The sequence below is a fragment of the Nuphar pumila genome, chromosome 11, assembly GCF_984573655.1.
Source record: "Nuphar pumila chromosome 11, dmNupPumi1.hap1.1, whole genome shotgun sequence".
In the NCBI taxonomy this organism is placed as follows: Eukaryota; Viridiplantae; Streptophyta; class Magnoliopsida; order Nymphaeales; family Nymphaeaceae; genus Nuphar; species Nuphar pumila.
The window spans coordinates 111,176,704-111,194,609 of record NC_143259.1 but is presented as its reverse complement, the minus strand read 5'-3'; the positions used below and the strand labels follow the sequence as shown (position 1 = coordinate 111,194,609).

General features: G+C 44.1%; 1 protein-coding gene across 1 annotated transcript in view; it reads right to left on the bottom strand.

Annotated features, from left to right (window-relative positions):
- Positions 1-9,385, bottom strand: part of MSH5 (MUTS-homolog 5) — a 226,713-nt gene extending 217,328 nt beyond the window's left edge. The window contains exons 1-5 of the mRNA XM_089980394.1: positions 9,136-9,385; positions 8,814-8,992; positions 2,707-2,818; positions 1,238-1,318; positions 1,083-1,152 (exon numbers count right to left, since the gene is read on the bottom strand). Of these exons, the coding sequence (XP_089836520.1) occupies positions 1,083-1,152; positions 1,238-1,318; positions 2,707-2,818; positions 8,814-8,992; positions 9,136-9,385 (692 nt within the window). The remainder of the gene's footprint in view (positions 1-1,082; positions 1,153-1,237; positions 1,319-2,706; positions 2,819-8,813; positions 8,993-9,135) is intronic.
- Positions 9,386-17,906: the final 8,521 nt, after the last annotated feature.

The window sequence follows — 17,906 nt, the reverse complement described above, 5'->3', positions numbered from 1 at the left end:
TGCAGGGTTTTGAGTTTTGGGTTTTTGTTTTAATCTGGGGGTTGGGCCTCCTGTTGATTTTCCTTGTAAAGTGACTTTTTATTAAGAATATAGTACTCTTTTCAGTTGTCTGCTATTTATCGTCGTGGTCATGTTTGGATTGTCGAGCTAACGTGCCTGGGATTTGCAAAAAACTTGATTTCCAAAATAGAAAGATATTTTTTTGAAGGGTTTTCAGAACAACAGAGTTCATGCTTTTTGGGAATTTCCTCATAAAACTTTACTTGTCAAGTTAAGAAATTTCGGGGCGTTACAGGATGGGTTGGTTTGCAAAAGCACCAACCTAGGACAATGTGATAACCCTCAAGCTCTCCTGAGTCAAATATGCCTCCGAGACCCCGATGATTGTATCTTATATGGAAAGGTGGGTCATTCTGCTGAAGAATGTCACTTTACAAAAGTTTGTTGGAGATAGTAAGGATAACAAGCGTCGACCTGCTGATGATAGAATGAAGAGGCCCCCATTTAAAAAACAGAAACAAGGTGGAGAAAACGAGCCACAACGACTGTCAAACCGGAGATGCCTGAGATGCGATTATGATCATCGTAAACAGCCATGCCCCCGAGACACTGGAGGCTGTCTATATTGCAGAAAGATGGGGCATGTTGCTCGTGTTTGCCACAAGAAGGAAGCAGATTTGAAGAAACGAACCACAAGTGAAGGCCAGCAGTAGCAAGAACAACTCGAGCAGTAACCACAAGTAGTGTTTGGCCGTTTCTATTCCACTATGACGGAACACATAGAGAATAGCAAATAAACACCCTGATAGTCGTAGGTTAAGGCTTTTTATGTGTTTCGGTACGTAATTTGTCAAGCAAAAGTTTATCAATTAAATTACGTATGAATTTTGTCCAACCGAGATCCTTATGATTATATATGATACATTTTACATTTTAACAATGGCATGTCTAGTACCCGCCCTCATGTTAATGCATGTGGACATGGGTACGCCGACCGAAATGGCATGTCCCGGTACCATAGTCCACAAGAAACACATAAGAAGAATCAAATAGCAACAAAATCACATCCAAGCTATTGATACCTGTGCCAAGCTTGTTCATAACTGAATAATGAGCTTTTCACAAGCTTTACCTCAATGTCATGACTCTGATCTGTACTTGAGTGATACAAAAGTAACAAAACCATAAATAAAACTGAAACACATATATCCAACAGTCAACAAGGCTTTGCACTGACCACTCTTTCTTAGAGCAGATAGAAATGATTCTTCTGTTTTAGTGCTGGTGTAAATCACTGATGGATTTGCTTGATATTTCACTGCAATTGTGTCAATCATGAAGCAAATTAATCAGATACATTCAAGAGGAACAGACTGTGTGAGTGTGTCTATGTGGGTCTCTGTGCATATACATACATATTCATGCACCTATATGGATATGATGCATTATTGTTGCAACTTGAAAGGATAACAGTGATCTGAGAATGGAAATGGAATAATATGAAAGGAATTTCAGGAAAAGACAAATAGAGTCGTAGACAAGGCTACAAATAAGCCTTGTTTTTCCAAGTCAACACATTGGTTACAAAGTTACATACACTAGGTTTTCGTGGCCTTTCTCCACACCTTTGTTAATCTTTTGACAAGGTAGAAATGTTGTTGCTGGTTCTGACAGTCTAAGGCAAAGCCCAAATGCCTTGTTTTCCAACAGTTATAGCTTGACAACTTGCTGGACATATGCCCTCTGCAAAGAAAGCATTGAGCACTTGATTTCAATCCATTTCCTGGATATGGCATTGCCTGAAAACAGGGCATTCAGTTCCAGCTGCCACTCATGACATCTTCTAGATTCAGAATGATTAGAAGGTCTATCTCACTCCATACATATCCATACCACTGTCACTGATATCGCCGATATTTTGAAAATAACGTGATATTAGCGGCTATTTCAAGGTAGCTGATAATATCGGGAATATATAGCGATATTTTGTAAATATCGCCAGAAACAAAATATCGTGATAATATTGCAATATTATCACGATCTCTTTTGAATTTTTTTTATTTTAAGTTTGCATTTCCTATTTCTTTGTTTTTTTATATTTTAAAACCTTTAAAACATGTTTCTTTATATTTTTGAAAGAAAAATAATGCAAAACTTATTCTTTTCTTAGCTTTTTTGTTGTTATTTATATTTTTTTAAATTTTTTAAACTCCTGAGATTTATCAACTTTTGAAAATCTCTCCGAGAAATACCCTCGCCCAGAAATTACCTTTAATGAAACAGGTGACTATGATTCATACATACACACAAATAGAGTCATTATAGTGCATTTATAACCTAGACAGCATTAGTAAACATTGACAGGTTTACAACCTTTTTTCCTTAAACAAACTTGAAGTCTGCCATCGGTAGCTCATTACCTTTTTTTTCTGTGAAAAAACAAAGACACTTTACTACATCTATAAAGGACACAGACAAGATAAATTTATTCAACCCAGGACATTGTATGTGCAATAGCAAGGCATACACATCCCTAATGAAATTTAGAACCATAAAAACATATATGCAAGGAATGGAAGCTCATAAAAGACAAAAAGGCTGTAAATGGATAAATTTTCATTTCAAGAACAAGTTAAATAGATGGGAAGAAACCGCTATGTGTACAATTAAATGCAAACAGTTATGTTATAATCAGCAAGAAAGTACCAAGATTAATTAGTGGAAAATCATCTGAGCCATCCTCCCAAACCTCCAACACGTAGAGTTGGTGGATGCTTGCGTCATAGTAAGCAATTCCCACTCTGAGAATGCACAAAGGCTAGGAGTCAGTTACATACAACAGTTTTTCTTGTCAACATGCACAAAATCAATAAGTTCCAATTTATTTGTATTGAATGGCACATATTCGTTCAGATTAGTTACAGAATACTTGGATCAACAACTAGGAATTAGTAAAAAGGTTTTCTCAAGAAACCGATAATTGGTAGTTGCAAAAATACTATGTCAAACTGCTCAGAGAAGCCACTTTTAGTCAAGTTTTCAACACCCAAGGCAAATGTTGAGTCATTTACTCATAGCACTTTCCAACAAATGGATATGCAAAGTTCATTAAAACAAAGCTATGTCACATGAGTGTGAGTGCGGGTGCGGGGATGCGGCACTTCCAAAAACCCAGGTGCGGGGGTGTGGCAAAAATATAAAAAAAAAATTTATATATATATAGAAAGTCCAAAAGTTGGACATAAATGACCATGGGTGCATTGACTGCACCCAGGGTCAAATTCACCGCATCGGGTGCGGGTGCGGGTGTGGCACACAGTTGGAGAATCCCTGTGACATATATTAAAAAAAAAATTTGGCAAAAAAAATTTTTTAAGTCCAAAAAATTGGACCAAAATGACCATTAATTCGTTAAACGCACCCAATGTCGGGTTGACCGCACCTGTAACGCCCCAAAATTTCAAACATGCGAACCTTTCAGAAAACAGGCAAGAGACTAGAAAAAATCTCTTTTCTTTCAGAGTTTGTTTATAAAATCAGCGAAAGACTATTCTTTTGTTAAATTCAGAAAGGCAAACTGACAACTTTGGGCACGTTAGCGAAAAGAACAAAAACTCACAATTTATGTTACTTAAAAACACTTGAAAAAACCACTTTCATTTCAAGAAGTTCCCAAATAGTACAAAATTCGGATATCCAAAGGAAAATCCGTGACAAAACCCAAAAACGTCCAGGACGCGAGCTAAGATCAGAAAAATGGAATCTTGAAGTCATCTTGCAATCGCGCTATCGCCCGTGATGTATCTAATCATCACCTGTACCTATAGAATGAGTTAGTTTTGCGAAAAACTAGTAGGTGCACAAGAGAGACTACAGAAAAGTGAATTAAGTACATTTAATTCACCATGCTAAGCAGTTTAAAGCAGATATGCAGTTAAACAGGTAAGCAGTTCCAACCTCGATTGAACAAGAAAATCAACAAATCTAAAGTAGATATATATATATATATATATTCAGATGCATGAATAAGGAAATCAACAAATCTGAAGTATATATATATATATATTCTCTGAAGTATATATATATTTTTTATATATATATATATATATATATATATATATATATATATATATATATATTCAGATGCATGAACAAGATAAATCAACAATCATAAACAATATATTCTAGATGCACTCTCTAAATGGGTAGAGTTCTACTAAATGTAGAACTCTACTCCTTATCTCCTCTAGATTTTTTATAAATTTTATTTTTTTTAATATTTTATATTCTTAAGGAATATTCCAAGGGGGACACCCCCTTCTAGAAATTCCTTATGGGACATCCTTATTCTAAATTAAAAGTTAGTTTATTTTAAAACTTTAAATTCATGTTAGCTTTAAAATTGCCATCGATGGATTATAGATCCAAATTGAATCCATGTTCAAAATCCATATCCAAATCCAATTGGATCTCAACCTAGACCGGATCCTAGTCAATATGGATCATAAACCGGGTCCATATCCATATTAACATGGATCAAATAGAGTGGATCTAGTCCAATCCAACCTATAAAAAGCTCAAAAATAGAGGTCAAGCATTTTTTTTAAATGCATTTTTTGGGCCAATGATAATCCGATTTTGAAAAAACAGATCTCCTACGAAATCTATGTTCCGAGGCAGATCTAACGGTAGTCTTAACTCAATTTTGCTTCCAAATTTTGCATGAATTTAAGTTGAATTTCGCTCAAATTTAAAGGTTAAAAATAATAAATTTCTCAAATTATTTTTAAAATAATTAGCGCTTGTCAGTGGGCTCTGGGTCGTGCCCAGACCCAACTAACGTCACCTCTGTAAAACCCAGTTAAAAAGAAAAAAAATTAAAATTCCAAACCCGGGTCAGGTTCGGATCCGACCCGGATCCAAGCCTGTCATGGGCTAACGTTGGGCCACCCGGAGCCTATCGAAGCCCCCCCCCCCCCTTCATCTTTAAAAATATGTAAGGGGAGAAGGGGGAAGCATCCTCCCTCCGGCAACCCCCCCCCCCCTTTCTCTCTGTCTCCCATCTCCCTCTTCTTCTTGCTTGTCTGCCGACGCTGGCGTCAACGACCACTATCCAGCGACCTCCTCCCCCAGGTACGTCTCCTCCCTTGCCTTCTTCTTTCCCCTCATCTCTCTCTCTCTCTCTCTTGTTCTGCCCTTTGTCACCCAGCAGTTGCGCAACGGAGCCCGTTCGCGCCCCACGACCCGAACCAATGATTAGTTACGCTCGAGACATCTTCTTTCTCGTGATACCCCGAGGTAGGGGAAGTTGCACAAGGACTTAAATAATTGAATCAAACTTAAATAATTAAAGATTGAAAGGACTTAATTATATATTTATATATATATACGTATATAAGTACGCATTTAATTCAAGGACGCGGTTTCGCGATCCTTGTCCTTTGCTTTCGCATTTCCCGTTTCATGTTTGTCGTCGCGCTTTGCGCCCAGGCTTTTGCTTTCGCATTTACTGTTTTCTGTCTTTTGCTTAAAGACGCGGTTTCGCGATCCTTATCCTTTGCTTTCGCATTTCTTGTTTCCTGTTTGTCGTCGCGCTTTGCGCCCAGGCTTTTGCTTTCGCATTTACTGCTTTCTGTCTTTTGCTGAAGGACGCGGTTTCGCGATCTTTATCCTTTGCTTTCGCATTTCCTATTTATGTCATTTTTCTTTGCCATCGCGCTTCGCGTTCAGGCTTTTGCTTTTCGCAATACTGTCTTTCGTTTTCGCCTTGCCATCACACATGTTTTTCCCTGTTGCATTCTTCACATAGAATTCTGTGGTTATAACCTCATGGAATGTGCTTCGACCTCCACCACTCTCACTCTCACAACCGTGGTGGATTTGAGGCTTAAACGACGCAACCTCGAAGTTAATTGGGTCTCTTGTGAGGTTCCCAGTTCTTCGATTGCACAGTTCTACTGGTAAAATTTGAGCCCCATTTTGAAGTTATGCACTATTGCATCTAAGCCTCCCCGACTCAGCGTATTCGGGAGGAGTATCTTTTCTACTAGTTCGTATACCCGATATGTTTTAGAAAACCCTTGATCTGAGGAAAGATCAAGTTGATGGACGAGGATTCTTTTGCAAAACCTGTTTACCGAGACAAGTGTCAAGATTTGCGTAGCATGCAGACACTGCATTATCGGATGCAAGATTCAAGAAAATCGCATGCCATATATAGGCGAGTTGTTGATCGTTTTAAAAGATTTAGAATGTTAAAATAAATCTTAAAGCGTTATATCTTTGCGAAACACATTGTTGAGGCTCCTATTGAGGACCTATATCACTTTCCTCGTAGCGTACTCTTGGACATGCAAAGCATGTTAGTACTACGACGATTGGAGGAGAAGGTCGTAAGACCTCGATTAGTGCTTTGTGCACAGTGCTGAAAATGCATAAAATAGGATCGCCTTCACAGGCAAGATGCTCATTTGGTCAAATGACCAGCGCATATAGAATGGGTCGTCAGTTAATTTATCCCTGACGCACTCATTCGCTTCTTGTAGTCTATCAAGGGAGAAGACGGATCGGTACACACAGTCCAATGGACAGGTTGTTAACAACCACCCACGGGCAAAGATCTAGCTTCTTCAGTCGCCGAAAGTCGTCCCCTTTGGAGCAGACTCAACTTGCTATTCGGGTTATTCAAAATACATGGAATAACAGATGCCTAAACTAGTCTCAGTTGTTTCTACGATTCGCGTATGCAGTATCGCAGGCCAGCTAATATCGAAACTTAAATTAACCTGTTCACACTTCTTGATAAATTGTGTTGTGTTAATTTTAGCACAAAACTTGCTAGTTGTCCAGTAGTTTTCAGCTTACTACCTAATTATGATCATTCATGCATATTCTTGTTGGTTCTTCACTTGATATGTACAATGTCTATGTTAGTCTTAGTTATTTAACTGCTTAGTTACTACTTGTTGCATTAATTATTTATGCCTTTGTCAGTTTTTTTTGTTCATATGCTCACCTACTAGTTTTTTGCGAAACTAACTCATTTCATGGGTACATGTGATGAATAGGTACATAACAAGTGATGACGCGACTGCGAGATGGCCTCAGGATCCACTGTTTCTGCTCATAGTTCTTCTCCTAGACATTTTAGATTTTTTTTACGGCTTCCCTAGAGGAATCCGAATTTTGTACAAACTTGACACTTTCTTTTAATAGAAGAAATGGTTTCCTAAGTATAATTGCAGATCGTCCATGGTAAATCTTTGTTCTCTCGCTAACGTACCCAAAGTTGTCAAACTTGCCCTTTTTCTTTTAAAGAAATCGTTTTCGCTGATTTTAGAAATAAACTCTATAAAGAAAAAGAATTTTTCGACTATTTCAAAAGGTTTATAAAGTTCAAAATTTTGGGGTGTTACAGCCTCTATCTATTTATTTTCTCATGATTTTATCAAATTTAAATATAAGTATATAATTTAAAAATTACATTTTAGACTTTTAAAAATCATGAAAAATTATGAGATAGTACACACTTGTTGCTCTAGTAGGTGTTTAACTAATACACCAAAAGGCCCTAGGGCGATTAAGGTGTGTAAAATTAAGTCTTTAAACTAGTAGGATCCTAACAACCCGCCACGCTTCGCAATCAACATCCTCGACGGCCCACTATAGAATGGTTTTCACTCTAGCCTCATATAACGCCCCAAAATCCTAGACTTATAACTTTTTAGAAAAAATTTGAAAGCTTTGTAATCATTCCATTTTCAGAGTTTAAAATGGCAGTTCAGTGAAAAATGATGTTTGAAATAACAAGTCAACGGACCTTAGGCGCATTACAAACGAACTTTTCTTTACACACTAAATTTGTATCTCTGTATAATCATTGAAACCACATGGATCCAAAATAAGGTTTTGGATCATTTAAAGTTTATACAAAAGAGGAATTTTCCAAAGGAAATCCTTATGCAAAATTATAAAAAAAAAATGTGCTAAAAAACGAAACGTCAGGGAAATAATGGGATCTTGATATCATCGCGTTATCATGCCATCGCCTGCCATACTGACCTAATCATCACCTGTACCCATGAAACGGGTCAGACTTATAAAAATCTAGTAGGTGCACAAATATCAAAATTCAGGACAAAACTAACATGTACGTTGTTTCTTTTGTGATGTGCAGTTCGGAATGAGCAAAATGAGAATGATAATCTTGTTTCGATATTAACTGTCTTGAAGGTACGCACAAGAGAAACGTAGAAACAACTAAGACTGCCCAGGGGTTTGTTATGCTATGTATTTTGATACCCCAGACAACTAGATGGGTACGTTCCTAAGGGGCCCTAGGGTGACTAGTGATACGATCCCACTAGGAGGACCGCACCAACTGGGCGCACAGGCCCAAGCTGTGCACAACCCCAAGTTGTGTGCAACATAGGGGTGGCGTGTGCAGGCAACAGTGCAGGAGACAGGGCGTGGCAGGAGGCCAGAGCCGCTTTTGGCAAGGGGTAGCTTTGAGCAACCCCTGCGGCAGGTGCGCCGCAGGGGCCTTTTGTGGCAAGGCAGGCGCCCGTTGCTGAGCAACTGGGTACTGATCCCTGCACACTGTGCAGGGGACCTGTTTTGATTCAGAGAGCCGTTGGGGGCTCTTCTTTTTTGTTTTGGGCGCCCCAGCCATGGGGGCCGGTTTTTTGTAAAGGAAGCCTTCCCTGTGGAAAAAGGAAAGGAAGGAATTTTGGAGTTGTTGCACCTTCGAGTTGCCCTCTTCTCTTCCTTATTCTCTCACGCTCCTACAGGCGTAAGCTCGGAGCTGTACTCACACAGTGAGTAGCTGAAGGGCGTGGCTCTCCCTTCAGCCGGCCGACGGTCGCGTGGTTCTCGACGTCGGATTTCTGGGACTCGCCCAGCGAGTAGCCAAGGGGATGTGGCTCTTCCCCCTGGCTGGCCGAGGTAGCGTGGAACGCAACCCCGGATCTGCCTTCCTCAGCGGTGGCAATAGCTGGTCAAGGCGTGGGACGCCTGCTTGTCTCAGCAACTCCCTTCCACCTTCGCCAGTGGCGCGCCAGCCTCCGCAGTGCGGCACTCCTTCCCCTCCATCCGCAAGGCCCTCGCGCGTTCAGAGTAGTACGCCGCGCAGAGGACCCTCCTTGCTCACAGGCCCACACTGCGCCTTGCCTCCCGTCCGCAGCTCCCCTCGCGCGCCCTTGTCAAGGAGTTTTCCCCCATCGCGCACCACCAGGATGCCCTCTCGGCGCACGACCTTCCCCGTCACCACGCGCAACCCTTTGCACGACCGCTCGCTCTCGGTCTTGGTGACGCGCACCAGCCCCGCCTTCACCGCACGCGCCTTCCGCGCACCTAACGGGTTCCAGGCGGAGAACCTCCCCAGCATCGCGCACCACACGCAGCGCGCGTGGCAAACTCTGCTGTCGAGAAACCTCCTCTCGTCCGCGCGCCATCGCCGAGCCGAGCCGAACCCGCGCACGTCCCGCGACCGCGGTGTGCCTCTCCGCGAGCAACCATTGCGCGCAGGGGATTTCCCCCAGTGCCTAGGGGTCGGCGTTCTGAAGCACGCCCCCTCCAGCAGTTGTGTCAGTTCGGATTCAAACTGGTTCACGCCAGCGTAGCAGCTGCCTTCCCCTCCGAACCACCGGAGGGCAAAAATTTTCAGGACCCCAAACAACAGGAGCTATCAACCTGGTATCAGAGCGAACCGCAGATGGACATCCCCGAGTCTTCCCACGATCGTGAGCGTCAAGACGATTCCTATCGCCATAGCATGCAAGCTCGAGCAGTGGCCGAGCAAACCCAGATCGACATGGCAAGAGACCGTCAGGAAATGGGGGAGCATCTCAGGCTTCTTCAACGTGCTATTGCGACCCTGACAGAGCGCACGGATGTGATGGGTGCCTCCATGCGTGTCGGACAGGGCACGGGTGGCCTTGACACCAACCCGCAGCACCCCAATGGCGCAGCAGTCCTAGGCACGACAGGCCTGGGTGCATCAGGTTTTGGTGCGGCAGGCCTGGGCGCATCGGGTTTTGCTGCAACAGGCCCAGGCGCAGCAGTCCCAGGGGCAGCCGATCAATTCAGTATAGGCAAAGCAGCAGGCTCTTTTCTTGGTGAACCACTAAGGCACGCCGCTGCAGGGAACTTTTACGGCTATGAACCAAGGCTTAGCCGCAAGGTGAGATTCGAGATACCCCCATTTTTCGGAGAAAATGTGCGTGAGTGGCTGTACAAAACAATTCATTTCTTCACCTGCCACGGCATACCACATGATGCCAAGGTAGATGAGGTCGTGGTCCGCCTCGATGGCAGTGCCCTTAGATGGTACCAATGGGTCGTTACGATCTGAGGCAAGCCTACGTGAGATCAATTTGTGACTGGGGTAATGGAACGCTTCGGACTTACCACCCTAGTCAACTACCATGTAGACCTAAAAAACTTAAGACAAAAAGGCAGCCTCGAAGGCTACCAAAAAGAGTTTGAGGAGCTTTGCACGTTGCTCCCGCATGTAGATCAAGAGACCTTGTTGGGCTCATATACGGAGGGGTTATGTGAGGAGCTGCGAATCGAAGTTTTGGCAGCCAATGTAAGATCCCCCGAGGAGGCTTACAAGGTTGCCCGATTGCACGATGAAAAACAGAAAAGATTATGGGCTGCTAAAAAGTCGCACCACCTAGCCAACGTGCATGCAAAGGGGAAGCCAAGCAAACTGAACCCGTGATTTGCAAAGGGCACCTCACCCTCCATGCCAAAAGTAGAATTCATTACGCGCGCCCAAAGGGAAGACAAAGATAAGAAAGGGCTTTGTTTTAACTGTAATGAAAAATGGTCCAAAGACCACCAATGCAAAAAATTCCACGCGTACCAAGTAAGAGATGATAGCGGGGACGAAGCGAGTAGCTCCGCTGACTCGGAAGAGGGAGAGGCAAATGAAAACGAGGAGGATTCCACGCATGGAATCTCCTACCATGTGCTCTCGGGGGCACCAAGTCCCCAAAGCATGAGGATACGAGAAAAGGTTGGCACGCATGACTTGGATGTCTTGATAGACACCGGAAGCACTCACAACTTCATTTGTGAGAGCCGTGCGCTAGCCTTGGGATGCAAATTCAAAGAACACCTCACGTTCGATGTTATGGTAGGGGACGGCTCTCATCTCAAATGTAGAGAAGTATGCGATGATGTTCCCCTACGGCTTCAAGAGAGTGGATTTGAGGTAGATCTTTACGTAATTCCCATGAAAGGAGCCGATGTTGTCCTTGGGATGCAATGGCTGAAGGGCTTAGGGCAGGTTGTGTGGGATTTTTCCTCCATGGAAATGAAGTTTCAAAATGAAGGAAGGGAGGTCAGGCTTGCGGGGGTCAAGGCCCCCACAGCCACCGCTATCCAATCCACCGCAGCACTTAAGCTATTGCGGGGTAGCCATACGGCATACCTCCTCACGGCCCAATCTGTGGACCCTAGCCAAGAGAAGGCCCCCCAAGCGGTCTCTCCAGAGTTAGCTCAAGTGCTGGAAGAATTCGCAGATGTGTTTAAGGAACCATGCGGTCTGCCCCCCACTAGGTCCCAAGATCACCGTATTCCTCTAAAGGTTGGGAGTGGACCCGTATTAGTGAGACCTTACCGGTATGCCCATTCCCAAAAAGGGGAAATAGAGAGACTTGTGCAAGAAATGGTCGATCAAAGGATCATCCGACCTAGGACAAGCCCCTATTCATCTCCAGTTCTATTAGTGAAAAAGAAGGATTGGGGATGGCGATTCTGTGTGGACTATCGAGCCTTGAATGACACCACCATAAAAGATAAATTCCCGATCCCCATTATTGAGGAGCTACTCGACGAGCTCCATGGCACTAGGTACTTCACGAAGTTGGACTTAAGGTCTGGCTATCATCAAGTGCGCATGAGCGAAGAAGACGGCTTTTCGCACCCATGAAGGGCACTACAAATTTTTGGTCATGTCGTTTGGGCTAACCAACGCCCCCGCTACCTTCCAAGGCATCATGAATGATATTTTCCGGGGCTCACTATGGAGATATGTGCTTGTGTTCTTTGATGACATACTTGTCTATAGTAAGTCATGGGGAGAACACTTGAGACATGTAAGGGAGGTGTTGGACACATTGAGAAGCCACTGTTTGCATGCAAAAATGTCTAAATGTCTTTTTGGCCAGCACAAAGTTAGCTACTTAGGCCACATTGTGACCGGCCACGGGATTCAAGCCGACCCGGATAAGATTCAAGCCATGATAGATTGGTCCCTACCCCATACCATTCAGGGGACTCCGTGGCTTCCTGAGCCTCACCGGCTATTATAGGCGATTTGTGAGAGGCTATGGGCACCTAGTCCAACCACTCACCAGCCTCCTCAAAAAGGATAGTTTCCAATGGGTGAGCAGAAGCACAGAGGCTTTTGAGAAGCTAAAGGTAGCCATGACACAAGCCCCGGTACTAGCAGTTCCCGATTTTTCCAAACAATTTGTAGTGGAAACTGATGCTTGCAATTCAGGAGTGGGGGCAGTCCTAATCCAAGAGGGCCATCCCATAGCGTTCATGAGCAAATCCATGCCCAATCGCAGCAAGGCCCTCTCTACTTACGACAAGGAAATGTTGGCCATCGTGCTGGCCATCGATAAATGGAGGCCCTACCTCCTTGGAAGGAAATTTCTTGTACGTACGGACCATCGAAGCTTGAAATTTCTATTGGGGCAAAGAATCACCACCCCGAACCAACAAAAATGGATAACCAAGGTCTTGGGGTATGACTTTGATATCGAGTACAAAAAGGGGCTTGAAAACAAGGCGGTCGATGCCCTTTCAAGGAAATTTGAAGACTCACATGCATTGCACACACTCACAACTTTTACGTATGATGTAAGAAGCAAAATATGTGAGTCTCAAGAGAAAGATAGTGAAACGCAACAAAAAATTCAAGAGATCCGCAAGGACCCCCAAGCTCACCCCCACTTCCAAGAGAAAGGGGGTGTTCTTTACCACAAGGGAAGGATCTACCTCCCAAGTGGCGATGAACTCACCAAAGATCTCATTAAAGAGTGCCACAACACTCTTCAAGCGGGCCATGGGGGTGTTACTAAGACATACCAAAAGCTCAAAAAACTATTTTTTTGGAAGGGGATGAAAAAAGATGTGAAAACCTATGTGAGAGAGTGCCATACGTGTCAAGCTAACAAATATGAGAGGATCAAGCCCCCAAAGTTGCTTCAACCCCTACCTATTCCGGAGGGGGCGTGGCAAGATAGTTCAATGGACTTCATTGAAAACCTACTGCGTTCTGGAAAGAAAGAATCCATTTTTGTCATAGTGGATAGGTTCACCAAATATGCCCACTTCGTGGCCCTCCCAAAAGATTATACTACTCACAAAGTGTTGGATGCATTTTTAGAGAATGTAGTGAAATTGCATGGTCTGCCCAAAAGCATTGTGAGCGATCGAGACTCACTCTTTTTAAATCAATTATGGGAGGAATACTTTCAACGAAGTGGAACTCGACTCTGATTCAGCACTTCCAACCATCCCCAAACGGATGGGCAAACGGAAGTGGTAAACCGGATTCTCGCATCCTACTTACGGTGTTTTACCAGTGATCGACCCACTCAGTGGGCTGCCTATCTCATTTGGGGAGAATATGTGTACAATACGAGCTTTCAATCATCCATCGGCCTCACCCCATTTGAAGCCTTGTATGGGTACCCCCCGCCTTCCATCATCTCCTATGAACATGGGAGTGCTAATTCATTGGACGTAGATCGAGAGTTGCAGAACCGTGATGAAGTGAGAGTCATCCTCAAAGCCAACATCGCTCAAGCACAACAGCGAATGAAGCGAATCTATGACAAAGGGCGGTTAGATCGAAACTTCGAAGAAGGCGATTGGGTGTGGCTTAAGCGAGCTTAGCGAGGGCAAAAGTCTCTCTTCGGACAACCCTACACCAAACTACTCCCAAGATACTATGGGCCGTTTCGGATTGAAAAAAAGGTTGGCAAGGTGGCCTATCTTCTTGATTTACCCCAAGAGGTTAAGTTACACCCCGTGTTCCACGTTTCAAGGCTCAAACCATTCTATAGGATGCCGCCAGCAACAATTGAAATTCCGCAAAATGATGACGCCCCCCTTCCCACAAAGATCTTGAAGACTAAGAGGTTAAGACATGGAGGAGGGCAATTAGTAAAAAAGCACCTGGTAGAAATGGACATCGGAGGTACAAAGACTGCTAGTTGGAAGTGGGAGAGTGAACTTTGGAAGGACTACCCGGGGTTCTTGGCTTGAGGGCAAGCAAGTCGGAAGCATGGTGGGACTTGATACGATCCCACTAGGAGGACCGCACCAACTGGGCGCACAGGCCCAAGCTGTGCGCAAAGGCCCAAGCTGTGCGCACAGACCCAAGTTGTGTGCAACATAGGGGTGGCGTGTGCAGGCAATAGTGCAGGAGGCAGGGCGTGGCAGGAGGCCATAGCCGGTTTTGGCAGGGGGTAGCTTTCAGCAGCCCCTGCGGCAGGTGCGCCGCAGGGGCCTTTTGTGGCAAGGCAGGCGCCCGTTGCTGAGCACCTGGGTACTGACCACTGCACACTGTGCAGGGGACCTGTTTTGATTCAGAGAGCCGTTGGGGGCTCTTCTTTTTTGTTTTGGGCGCCCCAACCATGGGGGCCGGTTTCTTGTAAAGGCTATAAGCCTTCCTTGTGGAAAAAGGAAAGGAAGGAATTTTGGAGTTGTTTCACCTTCGAGTTGCCCTTTTCTCTTCCTTATTCCCTCACGGTCCTACTGGCGTAAGCTCGGAGCCGGACTCACACAGTGAGTAGCTGAAGGGCATGGCTCTCTCTTGAGTCGGCCGACGGTCGCGTGGTTCTCAACGTCGGATTTATGGGACTCACTCAGCGAGTAGCCAAGGGGACGTGGCTCTTCCTCCTGGCTAGCCGAGGTAGCATGGAACGCAACCCCGAATCTGCCTTCCTCAGCGGCGACGGCAGCAGGTCAAGGCGTGGGACGCCTGCCTGTCTCAGCAATTCCCTTCCACCTTCGCCAGTGGTGCGCCAGCCTCCGCAGCGCGGCACTCCTTCCCCTCCATCCGCAAGGCCCTTGCGCGTTCAGAGTAGTACGCCGCGCGGAGGACCCTCCTTGCTCACAGGCCCGCACTGCGCCTTGCCTCCCGTCCGCAGCTCCCCTCGCGCGCCCTTGTCAAGGAGTTTTCCCCCATCGCGCACCACCAGGACACCCTCCCGGCGCACGACCGTCACCATGCGCAACCCTCCGCACAACCGCTCGCTCTCGGTCTTCGTGACGCGCACCGACCCCGCCTTTACCACACGCGCCTTCCACGCGCCTAACGGGTTCCAGGCGGAGAACCTCCCCAGCATTGCGCACCGCACGCAGCGCGCGCGGCAGACTCTGCTGCCGAGAAACCTCCTATGCATGTCCCGCGACCGCGGTGTGCCTCTCCGTGAGCAACCATTGCGCGCAGGGGATTTCCCCCAGTGCCTAGGGGCCGGCGTTCTGAAGCACGCCCCCTCCAGCAGTTGCGCCAGTTCGGATTCGAACTGGTGCACGCCAGCGTAGCAGCTGCCTTCCCCTCCAAACCACCGGAGGGCAAAAATTTTCAGGACCCCGAACAGCAGGAGCTATCACTAGGGTGCATAAAGTTAAGCCCTTAAACCACCACAATCCTAACATGCTCTCATGCCGCATGCACATGCAGCCAACGTTACCTGTTGCAACCGTCCCTAGACGGTGTGTTACAGCCCCTCTAACACTTCATCATATTCCATTAGTACCATAATACCCAATAGGAGCACAAAAGGTATACACGTTTGGTCGGTCTAGTCAATTAGTATAGGAAAAGGTACCTTATTACATATTAGCATAAAGAAGATTAAAATAATCATCTATGATAAAGCATAATAAAACAATAAACATGCAGCTTTTTTTAATCCATAATTGCATGCAGGTAAAAGGAAACCATATTTTGCTTCCTTAAAATAGTGAACATGAAGGACGACATATGCTACAAGGGTAAACTCCTTTTATCATTACACTTTCTGTTTATAATAATGTAGGCCTTTTCCAATAAAAATATAATGTACACCTTACAATATTGAAAAGTGTAACAGTGGGTGGGAAACAACTAAACAGATGTGACATTTGTAGTTAAACATACTGTTGAACAAACTCAAATACCACGCAGTGATAAGAAAATGTAAATAGTAGCTAGAGCAGATTGAATACCGGTGGCCTTGCATGATACATGACATGTACACCTGAAAGCCAACGACAAGTAGTCAACCATCAGTTAAAGAGCATAGACAACACTTTCTTGTGTTTCTAAGACTAGATTCACAGAATAGAAACCAGATAGAAAGAGTCATGTCATCAATCAGTAGTCATAAGATACTACAAAAGGCAAAGTCAACCAATATCCAAAAACATGATATAGTATTATTGGAGGTACCGGCTATTGTCATTTACAAACGTAGATTAAAAGACATTCCTCTGCATGATCAGATTCTGCACACTTAAGCCATTGAAGCAATATGATCTATACACAAATTAATACTTCTAATTACACATTTGTTTTCTCAGTGCGTGGGCATGATTTTCAAATCAGTACTATTTCCAAATACTTTCTTTGTTATAAATTTGATGAAGCATATTAAGATTGTTGCACAAACGATTGTCTAATATCTCCATCATCATTATTTTCCAAAATGTTGAGAAACAAACAGCTCCAGTTTCCAGGAACTGAAAGGAGAGCTCCAATAAAAGCTTCACTAGTACAAAATGTACGGCAATGTCTTATGACTTCAAATTCCAAATTGTCAAAAGTAGCTGGAGTTTGAACAGAGTTCACAGAAAACAAAGCTGTCATTGTTAAATCTATATCAATCCTTTAGCTAGAATGCATGCATCGAATACAACGAACCTAATCAACAAAGTTACTATTCCTATAGTATTATTTGGCTATGGAAGACAAAAGTTGCAATGATCAGCGCAAATTCTTGCAGAATTTTAATGATCTTCAAGCTGTTTGCCGTATACTTATTTACTGGAAAAGGAAAATCCGGCTCAGTCTATGAGGACCTATTTTAGATCAAAACTTTGTACCTCTTTTTGGAAATCTTGATATTATAACAACCCCTACACCTTCATTTAGGCAATTACACCTATCAAGAGTTTGTCACTCGGATGAATTCCATAGCTTGTTGAAGAATTTTTGCGATCTTAATGCAGATGCCGATTTAAAAGGGGTAAAACAGGTCAATCGATGAGAAATTGTAAATTGTTCTAGTTCTTCGTTTTCTGGATTATCCTTGCATAAATTCTTGAGAAGGATAACAATTCGTAGATCATCGAACGGAAAACGTCTTGGATAGATAATTTTCTGTCTTTATATTTAGATCAACGCTTATTTAGTTGCTGAAAAATGAAAATCAGGTTGATACGATTAGGACCTATCGGAGAACAACACTTCGCATCGCTTTCGGGAAATCTTGATATCATAACAATCTCTACACCTTCATTTAGACAATTACACCTATACAGTGTCGTCTCCCGGACGAGTTCCACCGATCGTTGGAGAATTTCCGCAATCTTAGAGCTGCTATCGGTTAGAAAAGGGAAAATCGTGTCATCTGATGAGGAATTGTTCTAGTTCTTCGTTTTCTCGATTATCTTCTCGTAGATTCTACAGAAAGAAACGATTCGTGGATCATCGAACGGAAAACCACTTGAATAGACGATTTTCTCTCTTTGTGCCGAGAAGTGGAGGTGGAGATGGAGAGGATCACCTGTGATTCGAGCTCGGTCTCGTCGACTTCTTCCGAAGGATCGCCCATTTCCCTCTTCTCTACCTCTCAAGATTCTGGAGAATTGTCCGTTGAAGCGTCAGAGTTCTC